This window comes from Eumetopias jubatus, unplaced genomic scaffold (assembly GCF_037043125.1).
Source record: "Eumetopias jubatus isolate StellerSeaLion01/CBP00866 unplaced genomic scaffold, mEumJub1_p1.0 scaffold_13, whole genome shotgun sequence".
In the NCBI taxonomy this organism is placed as follows: Eukaryota; Metazoa; Chordata; class Mammalia; order Carnivora; family Otariidae; genus Eumetopias; species Eumetopias jubatus.
The window spans coordinates 97,022,457-97,040,539 of NW_028274819.1; the positions used below are offsets into that span (position 1 = coordinate 97,022,457).

The 18,083-nt window shown below is 46.6% G+C and overlaps 1 protein-coding gene across 5 annotated transcripts in view; it reads right to left on the minus strand.

Annotated features, from left to right (window-relative positions):
• GRIK4 (glutamate ionotropic receptor kainate type subunit 4) overlaps positions 1-18,083 on the minus strand; it is a 296,119-nt gene that overhangs the window by 134,388 nt on the left and 143,648 nt on the right. For all 5 annotated transcript variants that reach the window (XM_088018055.1, XM_088018057.1, XM_088018056.1 and 2 more), the window contains 2 exons: positions 16,904-17,082; positions 12,656-12,709 (listed from right to left, as the gene is read on the minus strand). In XM_088018055.1, the coding sequence (XP_087874181.1) occupies positions 12,656-12,709; positions 16,904-17,082 (233 nt within the window). The remainder of the gene's footprint in view (positions 1-12,655; positions 12,710-16,903; positions 17,083-18,083) is intronic.

Here is an 18,083-nt window from a genome sequence, read left to right on the forward strand (position 1 = left end):
GTCCCACTTCAGGGACCTGGACTGTGGGGGGCACTGGAGGACACTGAAAAGCCATGTAGAGGAAAGTCACCTCCCTCATGTGGAAAACATGCTGGCCTGGAGAAGTCACTCAGCCATTTATCAATATTCGTCCAATCCATGGAGTCAACAGCACATCAGAGTTGAGAGGTCTTTGGAGACCCTCTAGTTTATTGCCAGGGGAGAGAGGACTTGTTCAAAGTTACACGCGCGGGCAGTTAGCGGGACAGCCAAGACAAGACCCTGGGCCTGCCAAAGCCAACTCTGGGGCTAAGAAGCCCAGCAGCTCTGCAGGGCAGACGGGGTATCATCTGACCTGAACCTTGCTTTGCTGGCTCTGCCTCCGTCCCTCTGCGTCCCCCCGCCCCCCTTCTCCAGCCCCAGCACTGCTACCGTGCTCTTGCTCAGACCCACCCCGTACCTCCGCCCCCGTGTCACTCCTCCATTCTCATCTCTAACCATCCCTCAATAAACGATTAAAGGAAACCATATTTGTAAACCTTCCTCATGCTCCCACAGAGGCCCTAAATGCTCCCTCCTCTGGCCTCCCACACCTCGCACTGATAGCCGGAGCCCTCCAAGCCCCCCACCCCAATACTGTTGCTGGCATTCCCCCAGCACACAGTAGGCACTTCATAAATCTTCGCTGCATACGTGTAGTTGATTTTAGCATTTTGCAAAGGTAAGTCACTAAATCACGGCTGCCTAAGCACTTTATAATCCTATAACTTGAGCCAAGGGGCTTCCAGCAGCCAGCTACAGTTTTCCCAAGTGCAAATGTAAAGAATAATTCTTCAGTCAATACCTCCTGAATCTCCTTCTAATTCCTTCTGCCATTTCTCCTTCTGAATACACCCCCTCCCTACCAATGACCTAGCTCGGAGAACAGACACAGGAGGGCTAGCAGCCAGAGAGCACAGTTTTGGACTAAGAGTTTATCCTTTAGATGCTGGTATACCCATGTGGGTGACCTGGGAGATTTGTTACTATCCGACCTGCTACTTCATAGGGTTTGCATTTGGGCAGGGGGGCACTTGGAGCCTCAGAAAGACACATGTAGAGCTTTCACTCACTCCATTACTCTTTTCCTCATTACACTAAAAACATATTTATTCACCAAAGTGTATGGTCTTATGTAGAGTGGTTCTCCTAAAAGGCTTGATAAAGGTGAAATATACAGATAGACTTAATAATTTTTACAATGAACTACACTTTAGAATCAATTGCTCTGGCACCAGGAAGTTGTCTGACTGATGGATTGTAGCTATGGGCTAGCTGTGTGTGTGTGTGTGTGTGTGTGTGTGTGTGTAGCAATGTGAGTATGTGTGTATGCATGTGTGTGGATGTGGATGGTGTGTGCTTTCAGAAAGGACTGCAAGCTATGGAAGAGGCTCAAGCACCATGGGAACTGTGGTTCTAACTAGGTCAGAGGCCAATTTGGAAATGTTTCTGATACTAGCTTCGGAGTTTTGGAAAACTAGAGGCCGGACATCGGGAAACTAAGGTCTAAGGATGGAAATCCCCAACAGGGGAGTGGGCAAGGAGGGAGGGAAGGGAATGTTTGCTAGCAGCCCACTGAGGATGAGGAACTCTCCGTGCTCTTCACAACATGATGTTATAGGAATTGTTATTCCCATTTTCAAAAGGAAAGACTAAGATTCTAACCGGTGAAGTAACATGCCCCATGTACATCTAATGCATGGCAGGGTCGGGCTTCAAACTCATGTCCCCTCTGATCTGAGGCCCTGGCTGCTTCCCTTAAACCACGCTCCATCCTCTGTCCCTACCCAAACTCATGTGCCAAGCTGTGGGGACAGCAGACAGGACTAGATAATTTCATAACGACCTTGAAAACTTGAAGGAGAGGTTTAGTCTCAAAGAGCATTGTGTTCTGGCTCCAGGAGGCAGGCACTGGCCTGAAGAGGCCACTTGACCAAGGTTGGTCTGGGCACGGTGTGGCCAGGAGAGAAATCAGCCCCAGGCGACACAGTGCACTCAGCACAATCAGCTGGATTATCTTTATACTCTTCAGCCTCTTCCGACCTCAATGATCATTCTTGGTGCCGACCTTTGGGCTCAGGTTTTGACACTGCCCCCACTCATCAGAACTCCCTGGAATCCTATCTCTTGGATCTTGAACAAAAGCACCCTTGAGAGTCCTACACGTTCTTACTTTCAAGTCTGTCCAGCCCAGAACGGAGGGAGGGCATCATAGGAGACTGAGTAGTTACCATATGGGCTAAGAAAGTACGGAGGCATCTCAGCAAAGGGGACGCTGGGCCCAACTCCTCTTGGCTGAGTTGCAGACCTTTGTGCTCATGAGCTTCATGGGGATGTGCTGAATTCCTACTGGAAGCAAGGGGACAAGCTATCTCACCTGGTCAACCCTCCTGGTCCAAGAACGCTACCCTGTTATGAACTGCTCCATTCACTGACTCAGTAAGTATTTACTGAGCACCTACTATGTGCCAATAGGCACCTGGGGTACAGGGATAGACAAGACAGACTTGGTCTCGCCTTCATGAAGTTCAAAGTCTGGTGAAGGGGTGAGATACAGAAGAAAGAATTTGCACGTCAGAAAAATGCTACAAAATACAGAACACAGGGTGCCGGCAGAGTGTCACAGGGGACCCAGCCTAGTGTGATGTCAAGGGAGACTCCTTAAGGAAGTGACATTTAAATAAGACCCAAAAGATGAGTAGGTCTTGTTCACCACAGCAAGGATCAGAAGGGACAGATGGTGAGCATGCTCCCTTCCTCTGGCATCAATGGTTTCTCTCTTCCCTGTCTGGCCCGGCTCCCCTTCCTGTAATAATTTTAGCAATTTCAATTACTTATGGCTAATCTCTCTGATGGACCTCTAGAAAAATAAACGTAGGCTTGGTCTGCTTGACAATAAAATGAACCCAGAGGAGAAAAATTGGCTGCATAGATTCATTCTGCCCAAACAAGACAGAGACAGGGGCAGAGAAGGGTTATATCCTGCAGGACTCACTGGGACCCGGCTACTCTTTGGGGATCGGAGGAGCTGTGAGCTGAACAGAAACTACTCCCATGGGCCACGTGGGCCCTCCAATTTCGTGGTTGTCCCCCATCCTCATCTCCAGGAAACACCTCAATCCAAGGGCACGGGGAAGTGAAATGCCCCCAACAGGGTGTAGGATAAAACCAGTCCAGGGCTGAAAAGACCCTGAGAGATCACCTAACACAACGCCGTCATTTTACAGATGATGCAGTGAAGCCCAGCGAGGGGCAATGGCTTGCCTAGACCAACGCGACAGAGTAAAGTGGTTAAGGGCTTCCTGCCTCGGGTCATGATCTGGCTCCACTACTTTGAGCTTTATGAGCCTCAGCTTGCTCATCTCTAAAATGGGGATAAAACTCTGTCTTCTGCTAGAAGGGTTTTGAGGTTTACATGCAAAAATAACGGAGAAGCACCTATTACAGAGCCTTGAATGTAGGAGGTATTCGCGAAGTCAACCATCACTGTTACCGGGTCACTCAGGTGGTTCACAGCAGGGCTGTAACTAGAAGCACAGCTGCTTCACTGCCTGTCCCCTAGAGGATGAGGCCTCCTGTTGCTGTACCCCTTCCTCATGCCTTCCAGCACGGCACAGCTGGCACCCGAGCCCTCCTCTCTAGATTCCCCAAGGGAAAAACCCTGCCGTGCCCCCTGCCTCTCTCTACACCCCACAGATGGCAGCCTGGCCTCTGGCACGGTGGTGCTGCCCAGAGCCCAGAGTCCTGGGCCCTGCCTGGGCCACGACAGCGAAGGGGTGAGCCCAGCACCCAGCTGCCAGACCAGGCGGCACAGCCTCCTGCTTCCAGTGCCCAATGACTTCCTGCCTTCCGCTGTCATTTCACCACTTTTGACCCTTAACCTTAAATCTCGACACTGCTCCCTGCCTCGGCGGCAGCTCGTTCCTTTGGCCCAGGGCCCATCTGCACTCTCCGACAATAGATTAGGGTGATTTTATCTTTTCTATTAGAGAGTGATTGCAAATCTCCCTGGGTTCATTAGTAGCTGGATAATCCCTCCAGATTTATTAGCTCCAAAGGTGCCTCCTCCTTTACCTCCTCTCTTTGGATGGCATCTCTGCTGTCCCAGCGGCCAACTGGGCTTTGCCCAAAGGCCCTCAATTCCTTGTGTCCTCTGTCCAAACTTCCATCAGTCTTGTAGAACAGCAGTCCCCCCCGCCACCCCCGCCAAAGCCTGAGGCCAAGAGGAAGACAGAGACTCCTTCCACACTCAGGCCCGGAACAAGCTTAGTGAATCTGTAATTGTCCCGGGCGTGCCCCACCTGGAGGCACAGACCCTTCCAGTTATGAGAGAGCTAATACCCTTGCATCTAGATGCTAATCAGACTTCCATGGACAGGATCAGTTGCCCTCTAAACAGACTTGCCAGGGCTTAGCACGTTAATTGCTTTTTCTGGCACACACGAGAGAGATGTGTGACAATGATTAATAATTTAATAACGTGGCGGTATTACTAACTGATCACCAAGCCCATTTCCTCTTCTGCCTGGGTACACAGTAGACTACATTTTCCAACCCCCCTTCCTGGTAGGTGCAGGCTTGTGACTGAGGGCTAGCCAATGGAATGGTGAGGAGAAAGAAATACTATACGCCGCTCCCAGGCCTGGGCCATAACATCCGCTGGTGTCTGATCCTCCATAGTTGTCTCCCATTCCTGGCCCCTAAGAGGACCTATTTATAAGCCAGAAGAAACCTAGGCCTCCACATGACATAATGGAAGGCTGCCCACTGACAGGAATATTCTTTGGGGACGTGAGTTGAATGAGAAATATACTTCCACTGTGTAAAGCCAAGGGGTTTGGGGGTTTATCTTTTATAGCAGTTGGCATTATCTACCAGATCCAAAGTGTGATCAACATCTAATTTTTAATTTTACCAAAAATTTTTGAGATGGATATTATTATTTCCATTTTACACATGAAGAAACTGAGGTCTCCAAGAACTTCAGGGCTGCAGAGATAGGAAGCTCCTGACCTGGAGGTTTTCACCAGGTCTGACCGGGTTTTTATACACTGGCTACTTTCTTTCATTACAAAGCTTCTTCATCAGCTTGACTCTCAACTTCAGCCATGTGGTCTTGCCTCTTTCAATTTGCAAACTCCAAACAGAAATGAGAAACACATCTGACCACATCACACCCATTCAGATGGTGATTTAAAAAAAAAAAAAAGTATTGCTAAGGATATGGAGGAACCGGAACTCTCACACATTGCTGGTGGGAATGCAAAATGGTGCAGCCACTCTGGAAAACAGTGTGGCGGTTCTCCAAAAATTAAGCACAGAATTACCACATGATCCAGCATCTCCATTCCTTGGTATTTACCCCAAATGACTGAAAGCAGGGACTCAGGCAGGTATTTATATACTCACGTTTGTAGCAGGATTATCTACAATACCCAAAAAGGTGAAGGAACCCAAGTACCTCCTGATGAATGAATGGATAAACAGAATGTGGTCTATACATACAGCGGAATGTTACTCAGTCTTCAAAAGGAAGGAAATGCTGACACATGAATGAACCTTGAAGACTTCATGCTAAGTGAAATAAGCCATACAGAAAAGGACAAATTTTGTATTTCTGAGAGGTATTTGTAGTCTGAGAGGTACTCAGAATAGGCACACTCATAGCCAGTGGTCGGGAAGAAGAAGGGATGGGGAGTTACTGTTTAACGGGTGTGAAGTTTTAGTTCAGGAAACTGAAAAGAGTTCTGGAGATGGATGGTGGTGATGGCTGCAAAACGTATTCCTTATTACTACTAACGGTCTGCTTAAAAATGGTTAAAATTGTCAGTTTTATGTTACATATATTTGACCACATTAAAAAAAAAGAATAAAGTTCTGCTGCATGCTATCACATGGAGGAACCTAGAAAACAGGATGCTAAGTGAAATAAGCCAGATACAAAAGGACATATATTGTCTGATTCCACTTTTATGAAATATCTAAGGAGAGGCAAATGTGTAGAGACAGAAAGCTGACACGAGGTTACCAGGGGCTGGGAGGAGGGAGATGGGAGGTCACCGTTCCGCAGATACAGTTTCTGTTTAGGGTGATGAAAAAGTTTTAAAAATAGTGATGATGGTCGGATAACACTGTGAATGCAGTTAATGCCACTGAATTGTAAACTTAAAATGGCAAATCGAATGTTACATATGCTTTACCACACTAAAAACTTTCAGAAAAAAAAAAAGAAAGAAAGAAAGAGAGAAAGAGAGAGAGAGAGAGAGAGAGAAAGAAAGAAAGAAAGAAAGAAAGAAAGAAAGAAAGAAAAAGAGAGAAAGAAAGAGAGAAAGAAAGAAAAAGAAAGAGAGAAAGAAAGAGACAAAGAAAGAGAGAGAGAAAGAAAGAGAGAAAGAAAGAAAGAAAGAAAGAAAGAAAGAAAGAAAGAAAGAAAGAAAGAAAGAAAGAAAGAAAAAGAAAGAAAGAAAAAAAGAAAGAAAGAAAGAAAGAAAGAAAGAAAGAAAGAAAAAGAAAGAAAGAAAGAAAGAAAGAAAGAGAAAGAAAGAAATCTGGATAAAGGCAGAAACCAGTGCTCAGATTGCTTATGCTTATGCATCTGTGTCTTTGGTGACTCTAAAGAGTCATTTTCTTGGTTGCCTTGCTTTGCCCCCTATTTGGGCCTGGACTCTCGACCCTCACCTTGTTCTACTTGCCAAGACTTGCTTCCTTCTGGTTCCTGTCCTGATCTCTGACCAAATGCACATCGTGGCTCTTAGCTTACCATTGAAGTTATGATAAGTTTACTAATCCTCTGCCCTGGGCTCCCCGCTTACCCAGGCACCTTCAGAGGCCCATTCCCACCTGCTGATCAGAGAGTCACTCTGCTGGGACTAAGTCTTGACCCATCACAACCAGAAGCAGGGCAAGAAGCTGTTTTGCCAACTGAACCTCTGAAACCAGTACAAACTACCCCAAATCCCATTTCAAAGTAGATGTATAAATAAAAGCGCTGGACATCTGTTCTCTCAGCTAGCTTTGGCTCACTTCCTCTCCCACGTCAGTTTCCCCTGGTCCCCAAAGCTCAGGGCTGGCATACTCACTCTCCTGCTGGCCACACTCTGACAGAGAGAGAAATCTGTACGTCTATAGGGTCAACTGCATTGAAGGTTTAGAAGTGTGACTCATGATGAAGGTTCTTCTCCCAACTCTTATGTTGGGTAATTAACTGATCAAATCTAGAGCAGTCAATTGGATTTATTTATTACAGATGCCCTAAATCAACCGGCCTTCTTTTTCAAATGAAAAAAAAATTTTTTTCATTTTCATGGAAATGTAATTGACATATAAAATTACATTAGTTTCAGATGTATGGCATAGTGATTTGACAATAATATATATTATGAAATGCTCACCACAGCAAGTGTGGTCACCATCTGTCACCATACAAAGTTATTATAATATTATTGACTATAGTCTCTATGCTGTACTTTTCATCCCTGTAACTTATTTTTTTCATAACTGGAAGTTTGTAACATCTTAATCCCCTTCACACATTTCACCCATCCCCCAGTGGCCTCCCCTCTGGCGACCACCAATTTCTTCTCTATGTTTGAGTCTCTATTTTTGTTGTTGTTGTTCATTTGTTTTGGTTTTTAGGTTCCACACGCAAATAAAATCATATAGTATTTGTTTCTGTCTGACTTATTTCACTTAGCATAATACCCTCTAAGTCCATCCATGTTATCACAAATGGCAAGATCTCATTCTTTTTTTATGCTGAGTAATATGCCATTACATACACACATACACACACACACCACATCTTTATCCATTCATCTATCGATGTACACTTAGGTTGCTTCCATATCTTGGCTATTGTAAGTAATGCTGCTATAAACATAGAGGGTGTGTATATCTTTTTGAATTAGTGTTTTCGTTTTCTTTGGATAAACAGACCCAGAAGTGGTATTACTGGATCTAACGGTACTTAAATGGTCAACAGACTCATGATAAGATGTTCAGCATCACTGATCATCAGGGCAATGCAAATCAAAACCACAATGAGATATCACTTTACACCCGTCAGAATGGCTAAAATCAAAAAGACAAGAAATAACAAGTGTTGGTGAGGACGTGGAGAAATCTGAACCCTCGTGCCCTGCTGGTGGGAACGTAATTGGTGCAGCCCCTCTGGAAAACAGTATGGCAGCTCCTCAAAAAACTAAAAATAGAGGTAACAATCAGCCTTCTTAATGCCTAGATGGGAATGAAGAATGAGAACGGACACACACAAACCCTACTCTGGTCAGTTCAGTCATGTATAATACCTAAACTGCCAAGTTCGATTCATTCTCTGCAAATAAATCAGGTGGCATTATAAGAGTCACTTTTACAGGCCATTAGAGGCTGGGCAGAAAAATTAGTATCCCTTGTTCTTTTTAGCACATGGGAAGCATAAACAGGACTTCATAAAATAATACCTCCTCTTGGGCGCCTGGGTGGCTCAGTCATTAAGTGTCTGCCTTCGGCTCAGGTCATGATCCCAGGGTCCTGGGATCGAGCCCTGCATCGGGCTCCCTGCTCCGCGGGAAGCCCGCTTCTCCCTTTCCCACTCCCCACCCCCATTGTGTTCCCTCTCTTGCTGTCTCTCTCTCTCTCTCTCTCTCTCTGTCAAAATAAATAAATAAATAAAATCTTTAAAAAATAATAATACCTCCTCTTTAGTAAACTTGTATTATGAGCCAGTTGCTATGTGGATACCATCTCCTGAGGCACGTATTAATAGTGTCCACTCACAGACGAAGTCTCTGAGGCTCAGAGAGGTTAAGTTACTTGCACAGGATCACACAGCTGGTAGCTAGTCAAACCAGAGTTCTAAATCACGTCTACCTAATGCCAAGGCCCATGCCTTTCCAGCTCATGTACTAACTTTCAAAAAGCTAATCTGAGCACCTGCTGCATCACCAGGGCAGAAATCAGAGCTGGGCCATGATGGGTATCCCTGAGGAATTCAGAGAAGAAATAAAGAAGTATGAAAGTCCGGGTGGCATCTGAATGGGGGTGGGGGGGAAAGGATGGGAGAAGCACGGAGGGTAACTCATTCCCTCTGTACAAAGCCCCTCTCACTTTGTTCTGAGACTCCAAGGGCAATTGGGCAGGAAGAATGGATTTAAAAGGTAGTTTCTTTCCTCTTAATAGGGGCCTGTCCTTTCCAGAAAGTCAAAGCACTCACAAGAGGCTTCCAGAATATCCTCCCACTGACTGATTTTTACAGTGGCCCTGCTTCTATTTTCCTGAATATTACTCAGCCATCATCATTCATACAGTTACTGTTTTGATTTCCCCTTGCAAACTTACAAACTGTGTGAGTCCTGTTAATTCTACATTCAAAGAACTCTCTGACTGAGGCAGGTTCCCAGAGCTCAGCTTGTTCAGTTCCATGTCCCCAGAAAAGGAGAAAGCTCTTTGAAACCTGAAAGTATCACAGTGTTATAAAAAAAATACCATGCCTTAGAAACCCATAGTACTTCTCAATTTATAATGTATTTTTGCCTGTCCTTACAACCACCTTGTAAGGTTTTAGTATCCCTGTTTTACAAATGACAAAACAGGCTTAGAGAGTCAGTGAGACTCCCCCAAAGCATATAAGGCAAAGTGGGATGTTGACCTGGGTCTCTTAACTTCATAAGCCTGTGCTTTTTCTCACTAGATAAATCATCACACTCATTATTATGAGTCCTGAGAAGAGGTAGTGGGGGATGCTTTCTTCACAATCTCCAAGCCAAGCAACTCTACCTTATTCTAGGGACTGTCCTGGGAACTCACATTCCAAATGACTGGCCTCCTTCCATCTGCTAAGTCACCCATGTGCCTCCTTGTTGCTCAGCTCTGTCTTCCTCTGCTGATGTGGCTGCCTAATGTGGGGGGTGCCCCTGGCCTGCCTCTTCCCTCTGCTTCCCAGGCTCCCCAGATGGAGTCCAATTGTACTTTAATCTCCTTTTATTGCTCCGCCAACTTGCCCAGGCTCCCCCAGACGTCTCCTTACTTCAGGCAAATGCTCCTGCATTGCTCTGGGACTAGTCTAATCCTTTTCTCCCTTTTTACATGCTTATGCTTTAATTTACAGCAGCAGTAGGAAAAAAAATAAATAAGCAAACAAAGAAATTCCTTCTGTTTTCCATTTTGCGGGGTAGCGCCAGGGAGGGGGCGGGAGGCGGGCTTCTGGGGTGCTGGTTGGGTTCTATTTTTGGATCTGGGTACTGCTTACACAGGTGTGCTCACTTGGAAAACGTTCCCTAGGCTGTGCACCTATGATCTGTGTGGTCTTCTAAATGCATGCTAGAATTCAAGTACAAATTCCAGCAATGGAGCGGGTAGTTTTGTGGCGGTGGTGGCACTGAATGAGGGAATGCTGAATGGCTCTCTGGCAAGCCTGTTATGGTGGGACACCCTATACCAGAAAAGAAGGTACACTCAATTCCTCTAAGATGTCTCTACCCTGAGAGCAAAGGCCTCAGGATGCTTCAGGGTTAACAACCCCACAGCGGCCCCAAGAAAAGGCTGTTCATAAAAACCTATGGCTGGAAATGAAGAAGGATCATAGGGTCTGAGGCTATCTCTTTGGACAGGCATCTTCTCGACCTCGCAGGCCATTTCAGGAGATCTGGTCCCTCAATCCAGGGAGGGACACTGCACCATCTCCTAGGTCACCCTATCACACATGCTGACCGAGAAAGTCGTAACTACTCGGGAACCTTTCTCATTTTAAGATTTAAGAGTCAAATCTGTAGAGGTTGTATTCTGCTTCCTAACTTAGCAAGGATCTTAAAATTAATGGACATCTGCCTTACATCCTCTAAATAGGTAACTTTCAAGGATGGATGTAAATAGATAAGTGAACAGTCATTAACTGGCATGTCCATCCCCAGAGCAGTCCGTAAGTCTGAAATGACTCACTTTTTTCTGGACAGGCCAAATCTCAAATCTCCAAGTATGTGGATATGCTGTTCCTTAACCCAGAAGCTCTTCTTTTCTTTATCTAGAAAAAAACCCTACCCTCCTATTAGGGCATAGCCTAAAGGCCCCTTCTTTGGTGAAGCCTTTCTTGCCTGCTCCAGGATCTAGAGCATTTTATACACATATCTAATAGAATTTACCACTTTGCACTACAATAAGTACTTTGAGTTTTTCCAAGGCAGGCTTTGTTTCTTATTTCTATGTTAATCCCTAATGCCTGGTCCAGTCCCTGCTACACAAGAGGTGCTCAAAAGCACGTCGACATGGGCCACTGAGTTAAGTGCTCTTGACATCTCATGCATTTATAAAATAAAATAAACCCTTTCTCTGAATGATTGTTTCTAACAGCTCTATTTGTAACAGCCAAACACAGGAAGAAACCAAAATGTCTCCCAATAGGTGGATGGTTAAGCCAACTGTGGTACATCTACACCGAGAAATACGACTCAGCCATAAAAAGGAGCAAACTATTGATTCAGGCAACAATTCGGATGGTCTCAAGGGCATTACACTGAGTGAGAAAGGTCAGATACTGCATGATTCCATTTATATAACATTCTTAAAATTATAAAAGTGTCAAAATGGAGAATGGATTAGTGGTTACTATGGGTTAGGGATGGTGGGCAGGGGGGCCATGGGTGAGACCATAAAATGGCGGCATGAGGGAGATCTTTGTGGTGATGAGATGGTGTTGTCCTAGTTCCAGTGGGCTTGATGCACATCTACATAGGATGGACAGACGGGATGTTTTGATATTCTGGTTTTGATATTGTATGACCATTATGTAAGATGTAACTACCGGAGGAAATACAGTTAAAGTTACATGGTACCACTCTGTACTATCTTTGCAACTCCTGTGAATCTACAATCATTTCAAGTAAAGAGTCATAACATTTTTTTTTGGAAAAAAAAAACAAAAACAGTTCTCCGAGGTTCTTTCTATTCTCTGAGTGTGTATCCTTCACAATGACCATTCCCATTTCTTAATATGTTACAGCTTCAAAATGCTTCCATGGAGATTAAACTATGCCATTTCAAAATGACTGCAATTCTACAACACATGTGCTCTTATCCCCATTTTACAGATAGGGAAACTGAGGCTCAGGGCTCGTTGAAGGGTACACAGTTGGTGTGTGGCAAAGCTGGTGCTCCAACCTGACTCAATACAATTTCTATAAACTGGTTTTCTCATCTGCAAAATGAGGCGATTCAGCCACAACAGCCCCTGTAGATGCTTCCAGTTCTAATACCGTATGACATGTGTACTTTTGTGCCCTAGCTGTCCTACTTCTGAGTTAGCATAAGGGTCTGGCAATGTGGCGACTGGACGGCAGGCCAGTAACTGGACCTACAGAGGAGACACATCCATCAGAGGAATTAGTGCTAGGTAGCCGGTGGCATTTGGATGAAGGCATTAGACTCCCCAAATTCCCATCCTCCCAAGGCTAAGAATTGTTGAGATGAGAATCCCAGTCGCTCCTGGACTTCCATGTTTCTAGAATGCCCTGCCTCTCGGGTTGACTTCTGTGCCTCTCCTTTGATGTCCCCCACTCCCCATCTCCCAAGCTTCATTCCATCACACCCCACTGACCCTAGTTATTCATACTCTACGCCAAGGAGGTGAGCTGCGAAAATGTCTTACCAGATTAGTGAAGATGTATGTGTAATAGGCCGACACCATCCCTAGTTCAGCTGCCTGCAAAGGGAAGAGAGGGAGATTAGACAGAAAACAAAAACTCCCTGAAAGTGAATGAGCAGTGAGGGTTCCAAGCGTCCGTCATTTGTCTGACCCACTACCCTTCAGTTCTTACCCTGCCCTTGGCTTGGACGATGGAGAACAGAAACACTGGCCTCTAGAGTAGGGTGTCTCCACTGCCACCCTGCTCTGTACCCCTGCACTGACATTCGTAGAAGCTGATGTTCTCATGCACAACACATTCCCATGGACATAACCAGACATTATGGAAACCAAAATGACTTTCAAGGAAATGAAGCAAATAATAAACCGAACGAAAATCATTATCTCCCAAACTATTAGCGATCACAGTGGCTACCATGTACCCACTGTTTAGCATGGGCCAGGTACTAGAAAGCATTTCACTTGGGTTAAGTCGATGAGGTAGGGCTATCATTCCTCCTCTATCCACCCCCATCTGACAGCTGAAGAATCTTGAAACATCAAAAGGCTTTGTAACTTGCACAAGATCACATCTCCTAAGTGGGAAAAGATGAGATTAAAGCCAGGCAGCCTAATTTCAGTCCTTTCAACCTAACTATCCTCTCCCCGGAGGACCGTGCTGTTGATGGAAGTCCTGACAGCTCTCTTAGGGGCCGAGGCAGAGACAGGAGGGTCTGCGGGTTACGGGCGAGTCCCACATTAATGCAGCCCCTGTCAAAGGTGAGCGAGTGAGACTCATCCGAGTCTCTGAATCTGCAGGAATGTAGGAAACAAGTGGGTCATTTGCAAACTTCAGTCCTTTATTAGTAGTAAGGAACAAGTTGCCAGTGACATGCCTCACCCTCGATCACAGCACACCTGCGTGTCATCATCCCATGGTTGGGAGGCCGCAACATCAGAACGGCCTCCCTCTTGTCCGATCTTTGTAGCCATCACAGACACCCCTCACCAACCTCCCTTGTCCGTGTGCCCAACTTTAAGCGTGACAGGTGCTACAGACACGGACACGTAGATCAGGTAAGCTCTCCCCAGGGCCCTCGTGTCTTCTGACAGGCAGATTTTCATCATGCACCCTGCAGCACCAGGACCCCCAGGGAAACCACTTTTGTCCCGCCTGTTGAGGTGCATGAGGGGAAAACAAGGCCAGGGGTGACTACATTTTCCTCTTACAAAGTGTTTACCTCTCAAGGAGCTCCAATAATTTGGTGAGCATTCTTACAGGAACCCTCACAGGCTCCTTGAAGGGCAGTCTGGGGTCCTTCTATTGCCACCATTGCGATGGAAACCGAAGTACAAGAGGGCTCTAGGCCTGGGGCAAGCGATACGGGGGGCTCGAGGGCTCCCTTCTTCCTCCAAGCAAAACTACATTTCCTCCTCCACTTCCAAGAGGCTGGTACGGCCTGCTGCCCAGCCCCTCCCTTCCCTGCACGCTCAGCACCATCCACAGAAAAGTGCCAGGGCCTGTCACCACTGCCTAGACAGGTGGGAGCCCCAGTTAGCCTGGTTACAGGGATGGGCTGGGGCCAGGGGGTGGGGAGAGGGCACCGTCACATGGTTAAGACCCATTTGTGAAATCTGCTGCCCAAAGATAAAAGACAAGAGATCCTTGGTTTTTTAAGACCTGAATTCTGGGTAAACACGAAGTTTGTTGCTGGAACAGCTGCTCAATAAAGTAGGGGATTACCCTGCAAATCCTTCCGAAATCGAGAGACAGCAGAGCGCTGCCAAGCTCCAGGGCCAGGCTCACATGGGCACGGTGAGTCTCCCGGAAGCTCCGTGGGCTCTCTGCTCACACTGCTTCCCACACTGAGTCCATCCTCCCTGGGGCGCTCCCAAGGCTGTGCTGTTAACCCCAGCAAGGATGAGCCTGCAGCCTGAGTCCAGGGCCTGATGCAGGGCCTGCATGCTGGGGGCACTAGGAAGTCAAATGGGAACAAAGGGAGCCGGTTTCCAAAGCCTCGCTGGTCAGTGATGGGCTGGGTGTTGAGGTCACAGGGGCTGGGGCCAATAGGTCGTCTCAGGAAACCCTGCTACTGTCCACCCAGCAGAAACACTTGCTAATAATCATCATTACAGGGAGAATTTTCTTCAAAAGCACAGCCATTAAAAACAACAACAAAAAAGTGTTGTTAATGAAAATACCCAGTATTGGCAAGGGTGCTCTAACACCGCTATTCGTTGCTGGTGGGAGTATAAATTGTTATGGCCTTTTTCAAAGGCATTCTGGCAAATCATATCAAAATCCTTAAAAGCATACATATCTTTAACTGAGTAATTTCACTTCTGGAGATTTATGCTAAGAAAATATTCATCACTGTGCATAAAGATTTATGTACAAAGATGTGCATCCTGAATTGTTTATTATAGCAAAAGATTGAAAACAACCTGTATCTCCAACAATAAAGGGATGGTTAAATAAGTTATGACATATCCATATGATAAGAAATGATGTAGCCATTAAAGTATTTGTAGACAAATATGAATTGACATAAGCAAAATGCGGGACATATAATTAAGTGAAAAAAAAGGTTACAAAAGAGTACGTGCAGGGTGATAATAATTTTGAAAAGAAACAAACGTGTCTATAAAGGCAAAAAGGATAGACATCAAAATTTCACAGTGGCTGTCTCCGGGTGATGGAATGTCTTTCTTTTCCATGTGTATCTGTAAGATTTTTCTATCATGTCCCCAAGTAAAGGCTTATAAGAAAGAAAGAAGAAGCTATAATGATTTTTATTTTCTTCTTTGTACTTCTCTGTACTTTCCAAAATTTCAACAAGAGACGTACTATTTTTTCCCCAAAAAGAGCCCAACCACATATGCTGGGGCCATGAAATATTCCTGAGGTTATTACATTATTATTATAAGGGCTGCTCCCAAAAGGCTTCCACCTGGGGGCTGCTCAGGCAGGCTCCGGCTACCACAGGGGGCACTATGCATTCTGTCTGCCCTCTGCAAGGGGCTTTGCGGGAGACCATTATCTTCCTTCCCGCCCCTCATCTTCCCCGGGGACTCCTCAGCCTATCTCTCTGAGGCGCTGAAACTTAGAGGATCTCTTCCATCCTTGATGACTTCATTGATCACAGGCCCAGACACAAGACAAGCAAAAAAGAAAATTTCCATTTGAGTGTGTGTGTGTGTGAGTGGAGTATATGCACCCAGTCAGATGTGGGTTTGGAGCTGTGGAGAATTACTATGGCAATGGGCTGGAGGGACAGCCCTCGGTACTCAGAGAACTCATTCAAATCTCTTCTTAACTCCCAGACAAAAACTAGCTGGGGAGGGGTGCTGTGGGGAGGGGGAGGGAGAGACAATCATCTGAGTGTCTGCTTCGCTCCTCACAGCTTGGCAGAGGTTAACAAGGAGCCTCGTCCCACATTTAAAGGCAACCTGGAAGATGGCGGGTTGCATTTAAATGTGCAACTAGAATGGCATTACAAGAGGCCCATGTGCCTGGAGGGGCTGGGGGTACTGCGGGGAGCCACGGAGGAGCCTGCAAGCAGGGTCCATCTATCTGGAATTGCAAGCCTAGCTCAGCCACCAGGCCAGGAGCTGGTGCCAGGAGACTCCAAGCCTGCCCAGCTGTCTCCTACTGTTTCTCCAGCGTGGACCCCTCCTACGCCCTGCTCAGCCACACCTGACTTTCTGATCCCTGTATTCTGGGGGTAGAAGGAGCTGCTGATTGGCTATCAGAGACAATAGGTACCCGTTCAGCTCTGCTCACCAGCGGGGCCTCGGACAAAGCCATTCATCTCCCGGAGTCTCAGTTTCTTCAACTGGGCAGGGAAGATGGGGTACCTGCCCCATTTCGTCATTGAGAGGATCAGGCTGGGGAGTCACATGGCAGAGCTTTAGAGCTTTGTAAACGAGTACACCGTACGGGGATGACACAGAGGGCTGATGCTCAGCTGTATATGCTGACGGGACTGCCCTGGTTGTCCAAACATGGAAATACTTCTATACCCCTCAGCACAGAGCCTCAGCCTCAAGCCCACCAAGTGCCCTGTGGGAACCCACAGACCCTGGTGGGGAGGGTTTTGGCTTGGGGCTGTCCGGCTGCACCCAGAGTTAATACTTCTACCACATCACCCTCATCTTGCCTTTCCTTTCCGGCAACACCCAAGGCAAGGAGGGAGCGGCATACCAGCTCAGGGGGAGGGAGGAGGGAGAAGGATGCTCTGAGCCCACCGCGCACCCACCCCCGGGTCCCACCTTCAGGAGGATGGTGTGGGACATGGAGGCGTTGGCATGGATGATGATGGTGGCGGTCTTGTCGTCCCGGATCTCCTTGAGGAGTGGGGTGGGGTCCCGGGTGTCATCCAGCATCCGGACCGAGAGGGTGTCCTTGGAGATAAGGAATTGCCGGAGCAGCTTCTCCAGGTTTAAAAGGCCTGGAGGAGAGAGAGGATGAAGCCTCTGAGGGTCCACAGTGCTTCCTTGGGAGACATGGGCGCAAAGGCCGGATGAGCGCTGCCCTAGGCCAGAGGCAGGGCCATGGGTCTGACCCCACTGCTGGTGCTAGGCAACAGCACCTTGACCCAAGCAAGTTTCTCAACCTCTATGGGCTTCTGTATTCCCATCTTCAATCTTTTTTTTTAAAAAAAAAGATTTTATTTATTTATTTATTTGAGAGAGAATGAGAGAGCATGAGAGCGGGGAGGGTCAGAGGGAGAAGCAGACTCCTTGCTGAGCAGGGAGCCCGATGCGGGACTCGTTCCCGGGACTCCAGGATCATGACCTGAGCCGAAGGCAGTCGCTTAACCAACTGAGCCACCCAGGTGCCCTGTATTCCCATCTTCAGTAAAAAGAACGTTCCTCTATTTTTAACTTTTTGAGGAACCTCCACATTGTTTTCCAAAGTGGCTGCATCAGCTTGCATTCCCACCAACAGTGTAAGAGGGTTCCCCTTTCTCCACATCCTCGCCAACATTTGTTGTTTCCTGTCTCGTCAATTTTAGCCATTCTAACTGGTGTGAGGTGGTATCTCAATGCAGGTTAAAAACAGAGCTACCCTATGACCCAGCAATTGCACTACTGGGTATTGACCCCAAAGATACAGAGGTAGTGAAAAGAAGGGCCACATGAACCCCAATGTTCATAGCAGCAATGTCCATAATAGCCAAACTGTGGAAGAAGCCGAGATGCCCTTCAACAGATGAATGGATAAAGCAGATGAGGTACACATACACAATGGAATATTACCCAGCCATCAGAAAGGATGAATACCTACCATTTGCATCGACATGGATGGAACTGGAGGGTTTATGCTAAGTGAAATAAGTCAAGCAGAGAAAGTCAATTATCATATGGTTTCACTCATATGTGGAATGTAAGAAACAGCACAGAGGATCATAGGGGAAGGGAGGGAAAAAACGAAGGGGGGGAAATCGGA